At 36.2% G+C, this 15278-nt stretch overlaps 1 protein-coding gene across 35 annotated transcripts in view; it reads right to left on the bottom strand.

The window, feature by feature from the left end:
* The window catches only part of USP9Y (ubiquitin specific peptidase 9 Y-linked), a 211552-nt gene that overhangs the window by 9779 nt on the left and 186495 nt on the right, over positions 1-15278 (bottom strand). For 34 of the 35 annotated variants that reach the window (XM_074030450.1, XM_074030458.1, XM_074030467.1 and 31 more), the window contains 8 exons: positions 13051-13192; positions 10500-11250; positions 9979-10102; positions 8319-8544; positions 7590-7719; positions 4523-4708; positions 3892-4112; positions 3719-3807 (listed from right to left, as the gene is read on the bottom strand). In XM_074030450.1, the coding sequence (XP_073886551.1) occupies positions 3719-3807; positions 3892-4112; positions 4523-4708; positions 7590-7719; positions 8319-8544; positions 9979-10102; positions 10500-11250; positions 13051-13192 (1869 nt within the window). The remainder of the gene's footprint in view (positions 1-3718; positions 3808-3891; positions 4113-4522; positions 4709-7589; positions 7720-8318; positions 8545-9978; positions 10103-10499; positions 11251-13050; positions 13193-15278) is intronic. The other variant, XM_074030468.1, reaches the window with a different exon arrangement.

Here is a 15278-nt window from a genome sequence, read left to right as displayed (position 1 = left end):
GAGACTTTAACACCCCACTGTCGATACTAGAAAGATCAACAAGACAGAAGGTTAACAAGGATATCCAGGACATGAAATCAGCTCTTTAACAAGCAGACCTAATAGACATCTAGAGAACTCTCCACCCCAAATCAACAAAATAGACATTCTTCTCAGCACCACATCACACTTATTCTAAAATTGACCACATAGTTGGAAGCAGAACACTCCTCAGCAAATGTAAAAGAACAGAAATCACAACAAACTGTCTCGCAGATCACAGTGCAATCAAATTAGAACTCAGGATTAAGAAACTCAATCAAAACCAAACAACTACACGGAAACTGAACAACTGGCTCCTGAATGACCACTGCATAAATAACGAAATGAAGGCAGAAATAAAAATGTTTTCTGAAACAAATGAGAACAAAGATAGAACATACCAGAATCTCTGGGACACATTTAAAGCAGTGTGTAGAGGGAAATTTATAGCACTAAATGCCCACAAGAGAAAGCAGGAAAGTTCTAAAATTGACACCCTAACATCACAATTAAAAGAACTAGAGAAGCAAGAGCAAACACACTCAAAAGCTAGCAGAAGGCAAGAAATATCTAAGATCACAGCAGAACTGAAAGTGATAGAGACACAAAAAGCCCTTTGAAAAATATCAGTGAGTCCAGGAGCTGATTTTTTGAAAAGATCAACAAAACAGACCACTAGCAAGACTAACAAAGAAGAAAAGAGAGAAGAATCAAATAGACACAATAAAAAGTGATAAAGGGGATATCACCACTGATCCCACAGAAATACAAACTACCATCAGAGAATACTATGAACACCTCTATGCACAGAAACTAGGAAATCTAGAAGAAATGAATAAATTCCTGGACACCTACACTCTCCCAAGACGAAACCAGGAAGAAGTTGAATCCCTGAATAGACCAATAACAGGCTCTGAAATTGATGGAATAATTAATAGCCTCCCAACCGAAAAAAGTCCAGGACTAGACGAATTCACAGCCAAATTCTATCAGAGGTACAAAGAGGAGCCGATACCATTCTGAAATTATTCCAATCAACAGAAAAAGAGGGAATCCTCCTTAACTCATTTTATGAGGCCAACATCATTATGATACAAAAGCCTGGCAGACACATAAGAAAGAAAGAGACTTTTAGACCAATATCCGTGATGAACATTGACACGGAAATACTCAAGAAAATAGTGGCAAACCAAATACAGCAGCACATCCAAAAGCTTATCCACCCCGATCAGGTTGGCTTCATCCCTGGGATGCAAGGCTGGTAAAACATATGCAAATCAATAAACATAATCCATCATATAAACAGAACCAACGACAAAAACCACATGATAATCTCAGTAATCTCAACAAAATTCAACAGCCCTTCATGCTAAAAACTCTCAATAAACTAGGTATTGATGGAACATATCTCAAAATAATAAGAGCTATTTATGACAAACCCACAGCCAATATCATACTGAATGGGCAAACACTGGAAGCATTCCCTTTGAAAACCGGTACAAGACAAGGATGCCCTGTCTCACATCCTATTCAATATAGTGTTGGAAGTTATGGCGAGGGCAATCAGGCAAGACAAAGAAATAAACGGTATTCAGTTAGGAAATGATGAAGCCAAATTGTCCCTGTTTGCAGATGACATGATTTTATGTTTAGAAAACCCCATTATCTCAGCCCCAAACCTCCTTAAGCTGATAAGCAACTTGAGCAAAGTCTCAGGAATCAAAATCAATGAGCAAAAATCAAAAGCATTCCTATACACTAATAACAGACAGAGAGCCAAATCATGAGTGAATTCCCATTCACAATTGCTACAAAGAGAATAAAATACCTAGGAACCCAACTTACAAGGGATGTGAAGGACCTCTTCAAGGAGAACACACCATTGCTCAACAAAATAAAAGAGAACACAAACAAATGGAAGAACATTCCATGTTCATGGACAGGAAGAATCAATATCATGTAAATGGCCATACTGCCCAAGGTTATTTATAGATTCAATGCCATCCCATTAAGCTACCAATGACTTTCTTCACAGAATCAGAAAAAACTACTTTAAAGTTCATATGGAACCAAAGAAGAGCCCGCATTGCCAAGACAATCCTAAGCAAAAAGAACAAACCTGGAGGCATCACGTTACCTGACTTCAAACTATAGTACAAGGCTATAGTAACCAAAACAGCATGGTACTGGTACCAAAACAAATATATAGGCAAGTGCAACAGAACAGAGACCTCACAAATAGCCCCATACAACTACAACTATCTGATCTTTAACAAACCTGACAAAAACAAGAAACGTGGAAAGGATTCCCTATTTAATAAATGGTGCTGGGAAAACTGTCTAACCCTATGTAGAAAGCTGAAACTGGATCCCTTCCTTACACCTTACACAAAAATTAATTCAAGATGGATTAAAGACTTAAATGTTAGACCTAAAACCATAAAAACCCTAGAAGAAAACCTAGGTAATACCATTCAGGAGATAGGCAAGAAAAGGACTTCATGACTAAAACACCAAAAGCAATGGCAACTAAAGTCAAAATAGACAAATGGGATCTAATTAAAGTAAAGGGCTTCCGCATGGCAAAAGAAACTACCATCATAGTGAACAGGCAACCTACAGAATGGGAGAAAATTTTTGCAATCTACCTATTGACAAAGGGCTAATATCCAGAATCTACAAAGAATTCAAATAAATTTACAAGGAAAAAACCACCCCATCAAGAAGTGGGCAAAGGATATGAACACCACTTCTCAAAAGAAGACATTTATGCAGCTGACACACACATGAAAAAATGCTCATCATCCCTCGCCATCAGAGAAATGCAAATCAAAACCACAATGAGATACCATCTCATACCAGTTAGAATGGCAATCATTAAAAAGTCAGGAAACAACAGATGCTGGAGAGGATGTGGAGAAACACGAACGCTTTTACACTGTTGAGAGGAGCGTAAATTAGTTTAACCATTGTGGAAGACAGTGTGGCAATTCCTCAAGGATCTAGAACTAGAAATACCATTTGATTCAGTGATCCCATTACTGGGTATGTACCCAAAGGATTATAAATCATGCTACTATAAAGACACATGCACTATTCACAATAGCAAAGACTTGGAACCAACCCAAGTGTCCATCAACGATAGACTCGATAAAGAAAATGTGGCACATATACACCACTGAATATTATGCAGCCATAAAAAAGTATGAGTTCATGTCCTTTGCAGGGACATGGATGAAACTGGAAACCATCACTCTGAGGAAACTGTCACAAGGACAGAAAACCAAACACCACATGTTCTCACTCATAGGTGGGAAGTGAACAATGAGATCACTTGGACACAGGGCGGGGAACATCACACACTGGGGCCTGCTGAGGGGTGGAAGCAGGGGTACGGATAGCATTAGGAGCAACATCTAATGTAAATGACAAGTTGGTGGGTACAGCAAACCCACATGGTACATGTAAACCTATGTATCAAACCTGCATGTAGTGCACATGTATCCTAGAAGTTAAAGAATAATTTAAAAAAAAGAAAAAATAATGCAAATAAGTGGCATTTTTCCTTCATATGGTTTTAAAGACAGAACATTAAGCAGAGCACCAAAAGATAAAAAATGTATTTGGCAACTGACAATTCCAGTTATTTCAAGAACCTGGGAAACTGTAATTATTCTGATGGCAAAAGTGTATTCACCTGTGAGTCTGCCAGGAGTCCTCAATCAGTAAAATTTCCAAAAGTAGATCTAAATATGGCCGAAGTTCATAGGTGTATGAATATGCAACCTACAATAGGTAAGAGATAGTGAATTACGTATTTTTAAAAAATGAGTAAAATTACAGATACAAGAATGTTTATTTTTCTTTCACCTGCCAGAGAAGTTCGCTGAGGACAGTAGATGAGAACTGAGGATTCTCCCAAGAGCAAAAACGAAGTAATTTGATGGTATCCTCTGAGTTACTGCAGTCTTCAATAATTTTCTTCACATAACTTGTTCTCACAAATAAAATGTCTGCCACATTCTGCTGAATTGGCATTATAGGCTGTGATAAACTGGGGTCACCAAAAGGATTGGGGAGAGGGGGATTACCTAGAACAAATTTGTTATCCATGAAAAACCAATAGAATTTCTCACAAAATTATAATAATAAATTTATCTTAAAAATATCTGATTTTAAATTAAATTAAATTAAAAATTCACCTAAATGGTCAGCAATATACCAAGATGAAAAAATGCAAAAATATAAATGCTGACACTAAAGACAAAGTTTATCATTCTTACACTAAGCATTTCATAAGATATCATAGTACCCTACATTTAAAAATTAAACTCCTTATTAAACATATGAAAAAGCTAAAACTTAAATACAATATTCTAGAATATAGGCCTTCAGACTAATTTCATTTTTATAAATCTTCAGAGCTACTTTTAATCAAGTGCTACATAAAGCTACCATTATTTTTAAACTGCTGTAAAAAAAATGGAACATGCTACTTTACCATTGATTGAAGACTGCATTGTTGATGACACATTGCAACAACGAATCAGTTGAGACACTACTGAATATAACTTGCCTAATTCAGCATACTGATATTTGATTGGAGGACCTGGTCCTTCATCTAAAGACACAAGCATAAAGGTAGCAGGTACATTCAATTTCAGAAGCTGTGTTTTTTCTGCTACACCTATAAAAAAGGACAGAAAAATATGTAGAAAAAAAAACAGGGTAAGTACTGCAATAATTTAAAATTAATTATGATCACTCTTTGTGAGTTATATTATTAAAAGCTTTCTCTTTGCTTAGAATATAAACAATACAAGCAGAATGCTGACAGAACAGAAAATACACTGATATCATTAAATAAGATAAATTATCATAACTGTGAAATAATGATCATGACTATGGCATTTCAGTTAGCCTAGGTACTAAGAGAAATGTATATTTTCTAAGGCCTAGAGAAGCTGGAAAGACCTAGCTGAAGAACAACTTTCAACATAAGAAAGTAAGACAGAAACTAGCTGGGAATGGTGGCTTACACCTGTAATCCCAGCACTTTGGGAGGCCAAAGTGGGTGGATCAACTCAGGTCAGGCGTTTGAGACCAGCCTGTTCAACATGGTGAAACCCCATCTCTACTATAAATATAAGAATTAGCTGGGCATGGTGGTGGGTGCCTGTAATCTGAGCTACTTGGAAGGCTGAGGCAGGAGAACTGCTTGAACCCAGGAGGTGGAGGTTGCAGTGAGAGGAGATCGTGCCAATGCACTCCAGCTTGGGCGACAGAGTGAGACTCCATTTCGAAAAAATAAAATAAATAAAAATAAAAATAAAGACAGAAACTAAATTAAATGAGCCATAAAAATTCTTCTAGAAAAAGTTTCCATTCTAGGACATTCCCTTACATGGCTTGTTTTTTGTAACTACGTCTATAGTAATAGATGTATCCAAATGATTTTAGATGATTCCAAATTCTGGACATATGTATCCCACTACCAGATTTCTTTATATAGGTATCCCATCTGCTTTTAAAATGCAATCTGCTCACACGAGTCCTTTTTCCTCTATCAGTAAATGGCACTACTATTTTCTCAGTTCATCAAGTCACATCTTAATATCTCATTCCTGCTCCACTTCCTCAAATATCAAATTACCAACTCCTGCTGATTCTAACTCATAAAAAGCTCCTGGATCTGTTCATACCTGTCTTACACACTGCCAGTTTCCCTAATACAAAGCAGCCACAATCTTTTTCTACAGAAAATTTTTAATACTTTCTTATCTTGGTCTATTGTAAGCTATTCTACGTTATAGCCAGTATGATGTTTTTAAGTGAAGACTCTTGTGATCCTCTAGTGGTTCATTCATGCCCTCCTGATAATGTCCAGGGTACTTTACAAAATCAAAATAGCATAATTAGAAAATCCTGCAAATCAGTCCTGCTATTCTGTATCCTTCACTGTATGAAGTCACACTGAATACCTCACATTGTGTCTAAGAAGCAAAGTTATGTCAGTGTAAGTCTGCACACACTATCCACTCAGTTTAAAAAATCCTAACCAACCCCTTCCTCCTGGCAAGCTACTTCTTCCTCCCTTGAAGGAAATATTCATTACTCATCATAGAAATATTAGTATGTTTGATTGTAGGATACTGCCTGAAGTCTTACTGGGAATATTACACAATGTGTTGCAAATGCATTGTCTCATTTTTCTCAAATCCAAAAACTTCTAAAACCTAGAAACATACTGCCGTAATTACTTAAGAGTCATAAATCTATACTAATTCTTGGCAGGGAAAATTACCATTAAGTTATATTATAAATCATTAATGTGTTGTATATGAGCAGCCAATATCTAAAATAAAATGGTATAAAACAGGATTTTTGTGAGTGTATAAATTTAATACTTTTACATTTGAAATATAAAAGTGACTTCATTTATGTTTGTGTAATATCTGTTTCTTACTCTACTACAAGTATCCCAGAATCTCATATGCAGTCAGGCAAGACAGAGAAAGAGAAAAACACAGAGATGATCAGAGAACGAAGAATAACTGGTAAAACGTTCTTCCTGTTGAAGTCAAAGATTAGTAACACAGATAACACTTTCATTAGAGGAATGTATGACTACAGAACTTAACTTTAGGTAGGAAGATATTTGTGACTTTTAAAAGTTATTCAACTAACTTTACCACAGATACAAAAGTGTATATAGATACACAGTTATAAAATTTAGCTGAATAGCTTCTATAGTTATAATATAGAAGGCATAAAACAACACTGAAAACATTACAATGATTTTGATGTGTATTCTGGCAATCTATCCATGCGTTCAACGATGACTGAGTACTACTATGCAATACCCATCTGTTGCAAGAATTCTGCTAACTAGTTGGGGAGTAAGGCAAATATTTTAAAAACCATCAAACACAATGGAGTAAGACAGAATTTTTTAGGTAAGCATTCTAGAGGCACTCAAAAGAAGAAATAAATAGGTTGATGTCAGAAAAAGCAGGCTACCCTAAGAAAGATATACTGAAAATCACATTTCTTAATTGATATTAATATCAATATCAACAGAAGAATTAAAGTGGATTATATATCTGCATTATTACTAATTTCAACTCAGTTTATTTTAACAAAAACATATGTATGTGTCAAATTCTTCAAAGAAATAATTCTTAAACTTGACAAGCAACACAACCACTCTGGGTCCTTTAGAAATATGGATTCCTTATCCAAGCCCTAGGAATTCTGATTCAGATGGTGTGGGATATGACCAGGAAGCCAGTATTTTTCAAAAAGCAACATTAAGAGATAACATCAATCAGACAAAGTATCTGATCTTAAAGATTATCAAAGAAGTAAAACAAGTGCATAAATTACCATATAATATGAGAAATGCCATTAAAGTTACACAGAAAATTTGCAATGCATTTTGAGAATATGAATATGGTATATTGCTTCTACTTCAGAACAAATTACATGTAATCACTTGATTAAAATGGGCTTCATATTTAATATTTAAAATGGAAACAATCATTAATATATTTATGAAAAATTCTTACCTAAATTGGCATACATTACAAACAAATTAAAATATTGCTGTAAATGACGTCCATGATCTGACACTTCCCTTCTCAAGAGATTTAGTGTGGCTCTTAGTAAGTGGTCACTCAAACTCAAGTTATCACATGCCTGTGAAACATGAAGTATTATTTTATCAGCATCAAGATGCAGAAACAGCTTTTATTTGCATATGAAAGGTCTTGTTCATATACATAGCAAATCTTTCAGAAAGAAAATTATTAAATATAGTTGTTCTTTGAGAGAGAGAATGAAGAGCTCAGGTAGACTTCATTGTAGATCTTGTATATTGCTGTAATTGTAAAACAAACAAGCAAACAAAAAACCCCGCAACTTCAACAGAAGAATGTAAGTGCATTATTTATTTACATTATCACTAATTTCAATTTCATGTTACAGTGTTTCACTAAAAAGCTTTTAATTTGCTTTTAATAAACGCAAATCTTAAAAATGTAAAACTTAAGGATTTATGAAATAACTAAATAATTGAATACACAAAAGGAATTTCTCTTCTTTTTCAGAATGCCCAGCAATCACTATTACCATGAAATAATTTTACAAACTTACAGGTGTTATAATGTATGTATGCATTTGTTTATGGCGAATACATCAAAGAGAGGAACATAACTTTGCTGATGTGAATTTGCAGAAAACAGAATTTACTTCTAAGTATTTACTTGCTTTTTTAAAAAAAGAAGCCATGCAATTACCTGACTAGAAAGTCCTGGAGATGCAAAAGGAGAAGGACAAGACCCATCTTTCAAGGAAAAGTGTGCAATAAACACTATAAGTTTTGCAAATGCACCCCTCACTTCTGCACTAGGGCACTCCAGAAGGTATTCAGAGAAGCGATTTGATACATTAAAAAGGACATTATGAGCAAACCAAAAACGTACATTCTTGCTGTGACGGAGGAGAATGCACAGTGCATCATACCTAAAACAGAAACATCTATGAATGTCAAATTTTAGTAATGTGTTTATTTTGCTTGCTATATTGAAGAAACATATTTTTATGAACCAAACAGTGATCTAAGATGTTCTCTCCAATTAATGGTCAGTTGGTTTTAGTACAAATATCAGACTGATAAAGCTTTGTGACTTTAGTACAAGAGTCAAAAAAATGAATGAAATACAAAATAAGTGTAGCTCTCTGCAAATCCATGATCAAACTCTCCCCAGTGCAGTAACATTTCTTTAAGTATCTTTCAATAGAAACAATGCTAAGAGTTGTTAAATCAAGGTATTACAATATATCCCATACTTTTATAAATAGTAACTTCAAACTACACAGCCATTTTAAAATTGTCTTTTTTTAATTTTTAAAGAGGCAGAGTCTCTACTGACCAAGCTGGAATAAATGCAGTGGTGCAATTATAGCTAACTTCAGCTTCAAACTCCTGGGCTCAAACAATCCTACTGCCTCAGCCTCCCAAGTAGCTGGCTCTACATGAATAAGCTACTAGATCTAGCTAATTATTTTACTTTTTTTTTGTATAGAGGGGATTTTGCTATGTTGCCTAGGCTAGCCTCAAACTCCAGGCCTAAACTGATCCATCCATCCCAGCCTGTGGTGGATTAGGTGGATCCTAAAGTGCTAGGATTACAGGTGAGTCACCACACCTAGGTAATTTACCTTTTGGTGAGATGAGGTTCACTATGTTGCCCAAGCTGGTCTTAAATGCCTGGCCTCAAGTTCTGCCACCTTGGCCTCCCGAAGTGTTGGGATTACAGGTATGGGCCACCACACCTGACTTAAAAATCATCTACTTTATCGGCCGGGCGAGGTGGCTCAAGCCTGTAATCCCAGCACTTTGGGAGGCCGAGACGGGCAGATCACGAGGTCAGGAGATCGAGACCATCCTGGCTAACACAGTGAAACCCCGTCTCTACTAAAAATACAAAAACTTAGCCGGGCGAGGTGGCAGGCGCCTGTAGTCCCAGCTACTCGGGAGGCTGAGGCAGGAGAATGGCGTGAACCCGGGAGGCGGAGCTTGCAGTGAGCTGAGATCCGGCCACTGCACTCCAGCCTGGGTGGCAGAGCGAGACTCCGTCTCAAAAAAAAAAAAAAATCATCTACCTTTTTAACTATAGGTGAGAACTTACCTCATCTAGTAAAAATAAAATAATTTAATGATGAAATAGACTAAGATGTGATACAAATTCACAGAAGTAGGAGCCAATCTTTAAAGGCATATTTAGATTAGGCAATTTTAATTTTAATAAGATTTATCTCATGACTATTGCCAAGATTTTTATTCTATATTTGACATTTGAAATGATATTTTCATGGTTAGGAAAAAATAAAACAGTATAATAAAGAACTAAAACAACTATAAGTACTATATGAATGAAATCCAAAGCCATGTACCAGTCACTGGCAGGACCACGAACTATTTTCTTGGTATGAAATCCAGTGGTAAAGAGGAATCTAGCAGCAAGCTGAATACTAATCATAGTAATTTCTTCTGCTTCAGGCAACAAATAATCCTGCCCTTTAAATAAAAAGTACATATATGGTTAAAAACATTTTTATCTTCAAACTCCATGTTAAAAAATCTTAGTTAATTCTTAGTGATTATCTTACCACTTCCCTAACCCGTATTTCAAACTAATGCTTGAGTAAAAAATAGTAATTACTATAATAAATGCTTTTCTGTATTTCCATATATTAAGAATCACTCTTCAAAGGTACAGATATCCTAGATTTTTCATTTTAAAATAACTAAACCAAAAAAGCCAACACAGTCATATAAAATGAGGCTAAAGATTCTATGAAAAAATAAAAGAAAACTGAAGAAAAAGATAAAACACATTTGATGCCTTGTAAGAAATCCTAGATGCCAAATAAAAACTATTCTTTATTAGTAAGAAGCTACTTCCAAAGCTTACCTGGAGCAAGGTTTAAATAAACACCATTACATGTAAGCAGTTTTTTCACAAACTGAAAATACTCTAAACTATATTGCATTCGGTTATGCATAAATTGCACATTTTGTTTCCGTACACTTCTCTCAATGGCTGGTGACATAATGATCTGATGGGGTCTTGCAATAGTTAGCTCTGATATATATCTTATCATCTCATCATCTTCATCTATCATATCCATTTGTTCATAAAAAAGTATGTAAGCATTCCACCACCTCTTCTGCCGCCTATATGACATGCGCTTCATCATGTGATCAAATACTTCTCCCATGTACTCTCCACCAAAACACTGATTTTTCATTTCTTCATCATCATCCATTTTGCATTCTGACACATCTCCATCATCAAACTTATACCAGTGATCTTTCTCATCATCTTTACCATTCCTTTGAATGATGTAAGAATAATAATGCCCACCGCTTGCTTGACCACTGTGTACAAGCACACCTATAAGTCTGTACTTTGTGCCTCCTGTAGTTTCATTTTCAGACTGCTCTTTCTGTTCAATCAACTGATTTTCTGAGTTTATATTATCCCTTTCCAGCTTTGCAACACCTGTTACTGTGTAAGGTCCCATATCCAGCTCTCGAGGAAATTCAAAATAATCATTGAATTTAATTGCACATTCTCTTTCCCAGTCATAGTCAAATCGTTTGAGTTGGATAGCAAGAACCTGAGGCAATTTTTTAATTAGCAGGCGCTTTACTGTGTCAACCTATAATAAACAGAGAATATAAACAGATGTTCTCTTGTAACCAGAACAGAAACTAAAACAATTTCATGTTAATTTTAAAGTTTATGATCTATTTAAATTTATTTATAAACAGATGATTAAATAATAATAAACACCATCAGGGTAATTACGTCATAACTGACTTAATCCTTACTTACCAAAGCTAAAAATATATAAATATACTTATCTTTTGGTATCTGTAGGGGACATAAATATCAAAATCTGTGTCTGCTCAAGTTTCTGATTTTAAATGGGGCAGTATTTACATATCATCTACAGACATCCTCCTGTACAGTTTAATCCATCTCTACATAACTTACTTAATACAATGTATTAAGTATGCTATGTAAATGGTTATTACACTGTAATGGTTTTTTAATTTATATTACTTTTTATTGTAGTACTGCTATTTTTTGTTTTCAAATATTTTTAATACATGTTTAGAGGAATCGGTGTTTGCAGAAGCTATGGAAATGAAAGGTCCTCATTTCTTGCAAACTGGAAAACATTGCTGATAAATACACTGATGGCTATGTGGTTCCATATGGCCACTATTACTTGACTGTGTTACTCCTCTGATGTTTTCTTTTATGTTAATCAACAGAATTTGCTGTGAGTAAACTGAAGACATACGATAAGCAATTTTAATAGCACCTAATGTTTATAGCAGTTAAAAACCAGGTAATATACTAAGTGCTGCACACATATTAATGAATTTAATCCTGTCTTATAAAAAGGTACTACCTATATATAATTATTTTAAAATATGTGGATTAAGAGTAGCAGAAAGGGTAAGAAGAAATTGTCCCAAGTGTCAGAAGTGTGGGTAACAGGCAGTATGGCTTTATAACAAACCACGATCTAAATGGTGTGTAAGTTCAAAACAACGCAGGCAGCTTGAAGATGAGGGGTTATGAAGGTCAAGGAAAATATATACATGATTTAATGTATAGTATCGTCAAAGACATGTTATCATTCCATCTCCCAAACTAAGTGCCAGAGATAAAAATTAACTGGCTAGGCCTAAAAAATGAAATCTGGGCCAGGCGCAGTGGCTCACGCCTGTGTTTCCAGCACTTTGGGAGGCTAAGGCAGGCAGATCACGAGGTCAGGAGTTCAAGACCAGCCTGGCCAACATAGTGAAACCCCGTCTCTACTAAAAATACAAAAACTTAGCCAGGTGCGCTGGCAGGGGCCTGTAATCTCAGCTACTTGGGAGGCTGAGGTGGGAGAACTGCTTGAACCCAGAGGCAGAGGTTGCAGTGAGCCAAGATTATGCCAATTGCACTCCAATCCACATGACAGTGCAACAATCCATCTCAAAAAAATAAGATAAAATAAAAAATAAAAAAAAAAACGAGATCTGTTTGTGAAAATACATGTGGTTGTGAAAATCTGATATAACCAAATAAAATTAGCAAACTTCCCTACTTCAAGAGAAAACTAGAGTAAGAAAATAATGTTTTCTACTATCAACTCTTCAAGATTGAAGCACTCAATTGCAATTGATTAAAGGGCAGAGATGGAAAAACTTGTGAGATTCTGTGACTTTCAAAATTATTCACCCAATAAAAATGTTTTGTTTTTTTTTTCCTAGTCTGCCACTATATTTTGTCAATATTATTTAGCTTTAAACCGGTTATCATCTTGACCACCTCTCTGCTACCACTGTAACAGCAGAGCTAAAGCAGAAGTTAATTGTGAAGATGAGCATAAACAACTCCAATGTCTTTCTGTTCTGTTCAATGCAATCATTACTTTTCAAAAGTAAAAAAAAAATACCTTTTTATCACATTTTTCGCAACGATATGCATTTGCACCTTCCAATAAATCTCCTTTGATATACTGTTCCAAAGAATCAAGAAGATTTTGATGATTTCTAATGTCCACATTCAAAGTTGTAAAAGATTCTTCACATTCATACCTAAAGATAATATGAATGAAACAAATTAAAAGAATGTATTCTATAGGTTTAGGTTTTTTTTTTTTTTTTAATTTTTTAGAGACAGGGTCTTGCTCAGACTGGAGTACAGTGGCACAATCATAGCTCACCGTAGCCTTGAACTCCTGGGGGTATTCCAGGGATCCCCAGCCAGTACTGGTATGTGTCCTACTGGGAACCAGGCCGCACTGCAGCCAGTGAGTGGTGGGCAAGCTGGTGAAGCTTAATCTATATTTCAACCACTCCCCACGGCTAGCACTACCAACGGAGCTTCATCTCCTGTCACATCAGGGACAGCATTAGATTCTCATAGGAGCAAGAATCCTACTATGAACTACACGTGAGCGATGTAGGTTGCGCACTCCTTGTAAGAATCCAAAGTGTGATAATCTATTACTGTCTCCCATTGCCTCCAGATGGGACCGTCTAGCTGCAGGAAAACAAGCTCAGAGCTCCCACTGATTCTACATTATGGTCATTATGGTGAGATGTATAATTATTTCATTACATACTATAATGTAATAATAACAGAAATAAAGTGCACAATAAATACAAGACACTCGAGTCACCCCACTACTATCCCCTCATCCTCAGTCTGTGAAAAAAATGATATTCCATAGAACTGGTCCCTTGTGCTAGAAGGTTGGGGACAGCTGCCCTTGGTGATTTTCCCACCTCAGCCTCCCTAGCAGCTAGGCCTACAAGTGGGTATCACCATGCCCAGGCAATTTTTTTTTTTTTTTTTGTAGAGATGGGTTCTTGCTGTTGCCTATGCTGGTCTTCAACTCCTGGGGTCAAGTGATCCTTCCGCCTCGTCCTCCCTAAGTTCTAGGATTACATATGTGAGCCATCGTGCCCAGCCTGGTTTCTAAATCTTATCCTTCTGGGTGCCATAGCTCATGCCTGTAATCTCAGCACTTTGGGAGCCCAAAGCAGGTGGATCACCACAAGTCAGGAGTTCATGACCAGCTTGGCCAACATGGTGAAATCCTATCTCCACTAAAAAAAAAAAAAAAAAAAAGTATATATATATATGTAAAGTAGCCAGTGGTGGCATATGACCGTAATCTCAGTTACTTGGGAGGCTGAGGCAGGTGAATCACTTGAACCCAGGAGGCAGAAGATGCAGTGAGCTGAGATTGCACCACTGCACTCGAGTGCCTGGGAGACAGAACAAGACTCTGTTTCAAAAGTAACAATCAATAAGTAAATCTTTTCCTTAATTGTGAACTTGATGAAAAATACATATGCAGTATTTAACACATCATGTCAAATACATTAATCATACAATGTTATTTTTTTTTTTTTTTTTTTTTTTTTTGAGACGGAGTCTCGCTCTGTCGCCCAGCCCAGGCTGGAGTGCAGTGGCGCGATCTCGGCTCACTGCAAGCTCCGCCTCCCGGGTTCACGCCATTCTCCTGCCTCAGCCTCCCGAGTAGCTGGGACTACAGGCGCCCACAACTGCGCCCGGCTAATTTTTTGTATTTTTAGTAGAGACGGGGTTTCACCGTGGTCTTGATCTCCTGACCTTGTGATCCGCCCGCCTCGGCCTCCCAAAGTGCTGGGATTACAGGCACCCGGCCACAATGTTATTAATAAGTCTTTTATCAGTTGCTTATTTTGTACTAGGCACTGTATTAGATTCCTTACACAGATTACAGCTCATCTTTACCTTCATAAAAGCCACGTTAGAGGTACATATCCATCCCTACTTTAAAGCTAAGACAATGGGGTTGGGTACAGAAGTCAAAAAGAATTAATTTGATACAGTTTATGAGGTGGAGTGATGCTTTGAAAACCAGCTTGTGTGGCCTTACTTCTTAAGTTCTTTATGTTTTATCACACTATGACACATATTATCTGTTTAAACAGTAATTCATGAAGAGGTAAAAATAAGAACTAATCAAACTCTAAAAAAAGCCTATTCTAAACCATTAAAGTACTTTATTTTTAAGTGTCCCTCAATTTGTGTCATAAACACTTTCCTAATGAGTAAGTTCAAACACTTATCATGCTTAAATGCTTCTGGTGTTCTTGTCTATAAAGTCATAAACATAAGGAGAGAGCC

This window comes from Macaca fascicularis, chromosome Y (assembly GCF_037993035.2).
Source record: "Macaca fascicularis isolate 582-1 chromosome Y, T2T-MFA8v1.1".
NCBI classification, from domain to species: Eukaryota; Metazoa; Chordata; class Mammalia; order Primates; family Cercopithecidae; genus Macaca; species Macaca fascicularis.
Note: the sequence above shows the minus strand (reverse complement) of the source record. Positions and strands in the feature narration are given on the sequence as shown.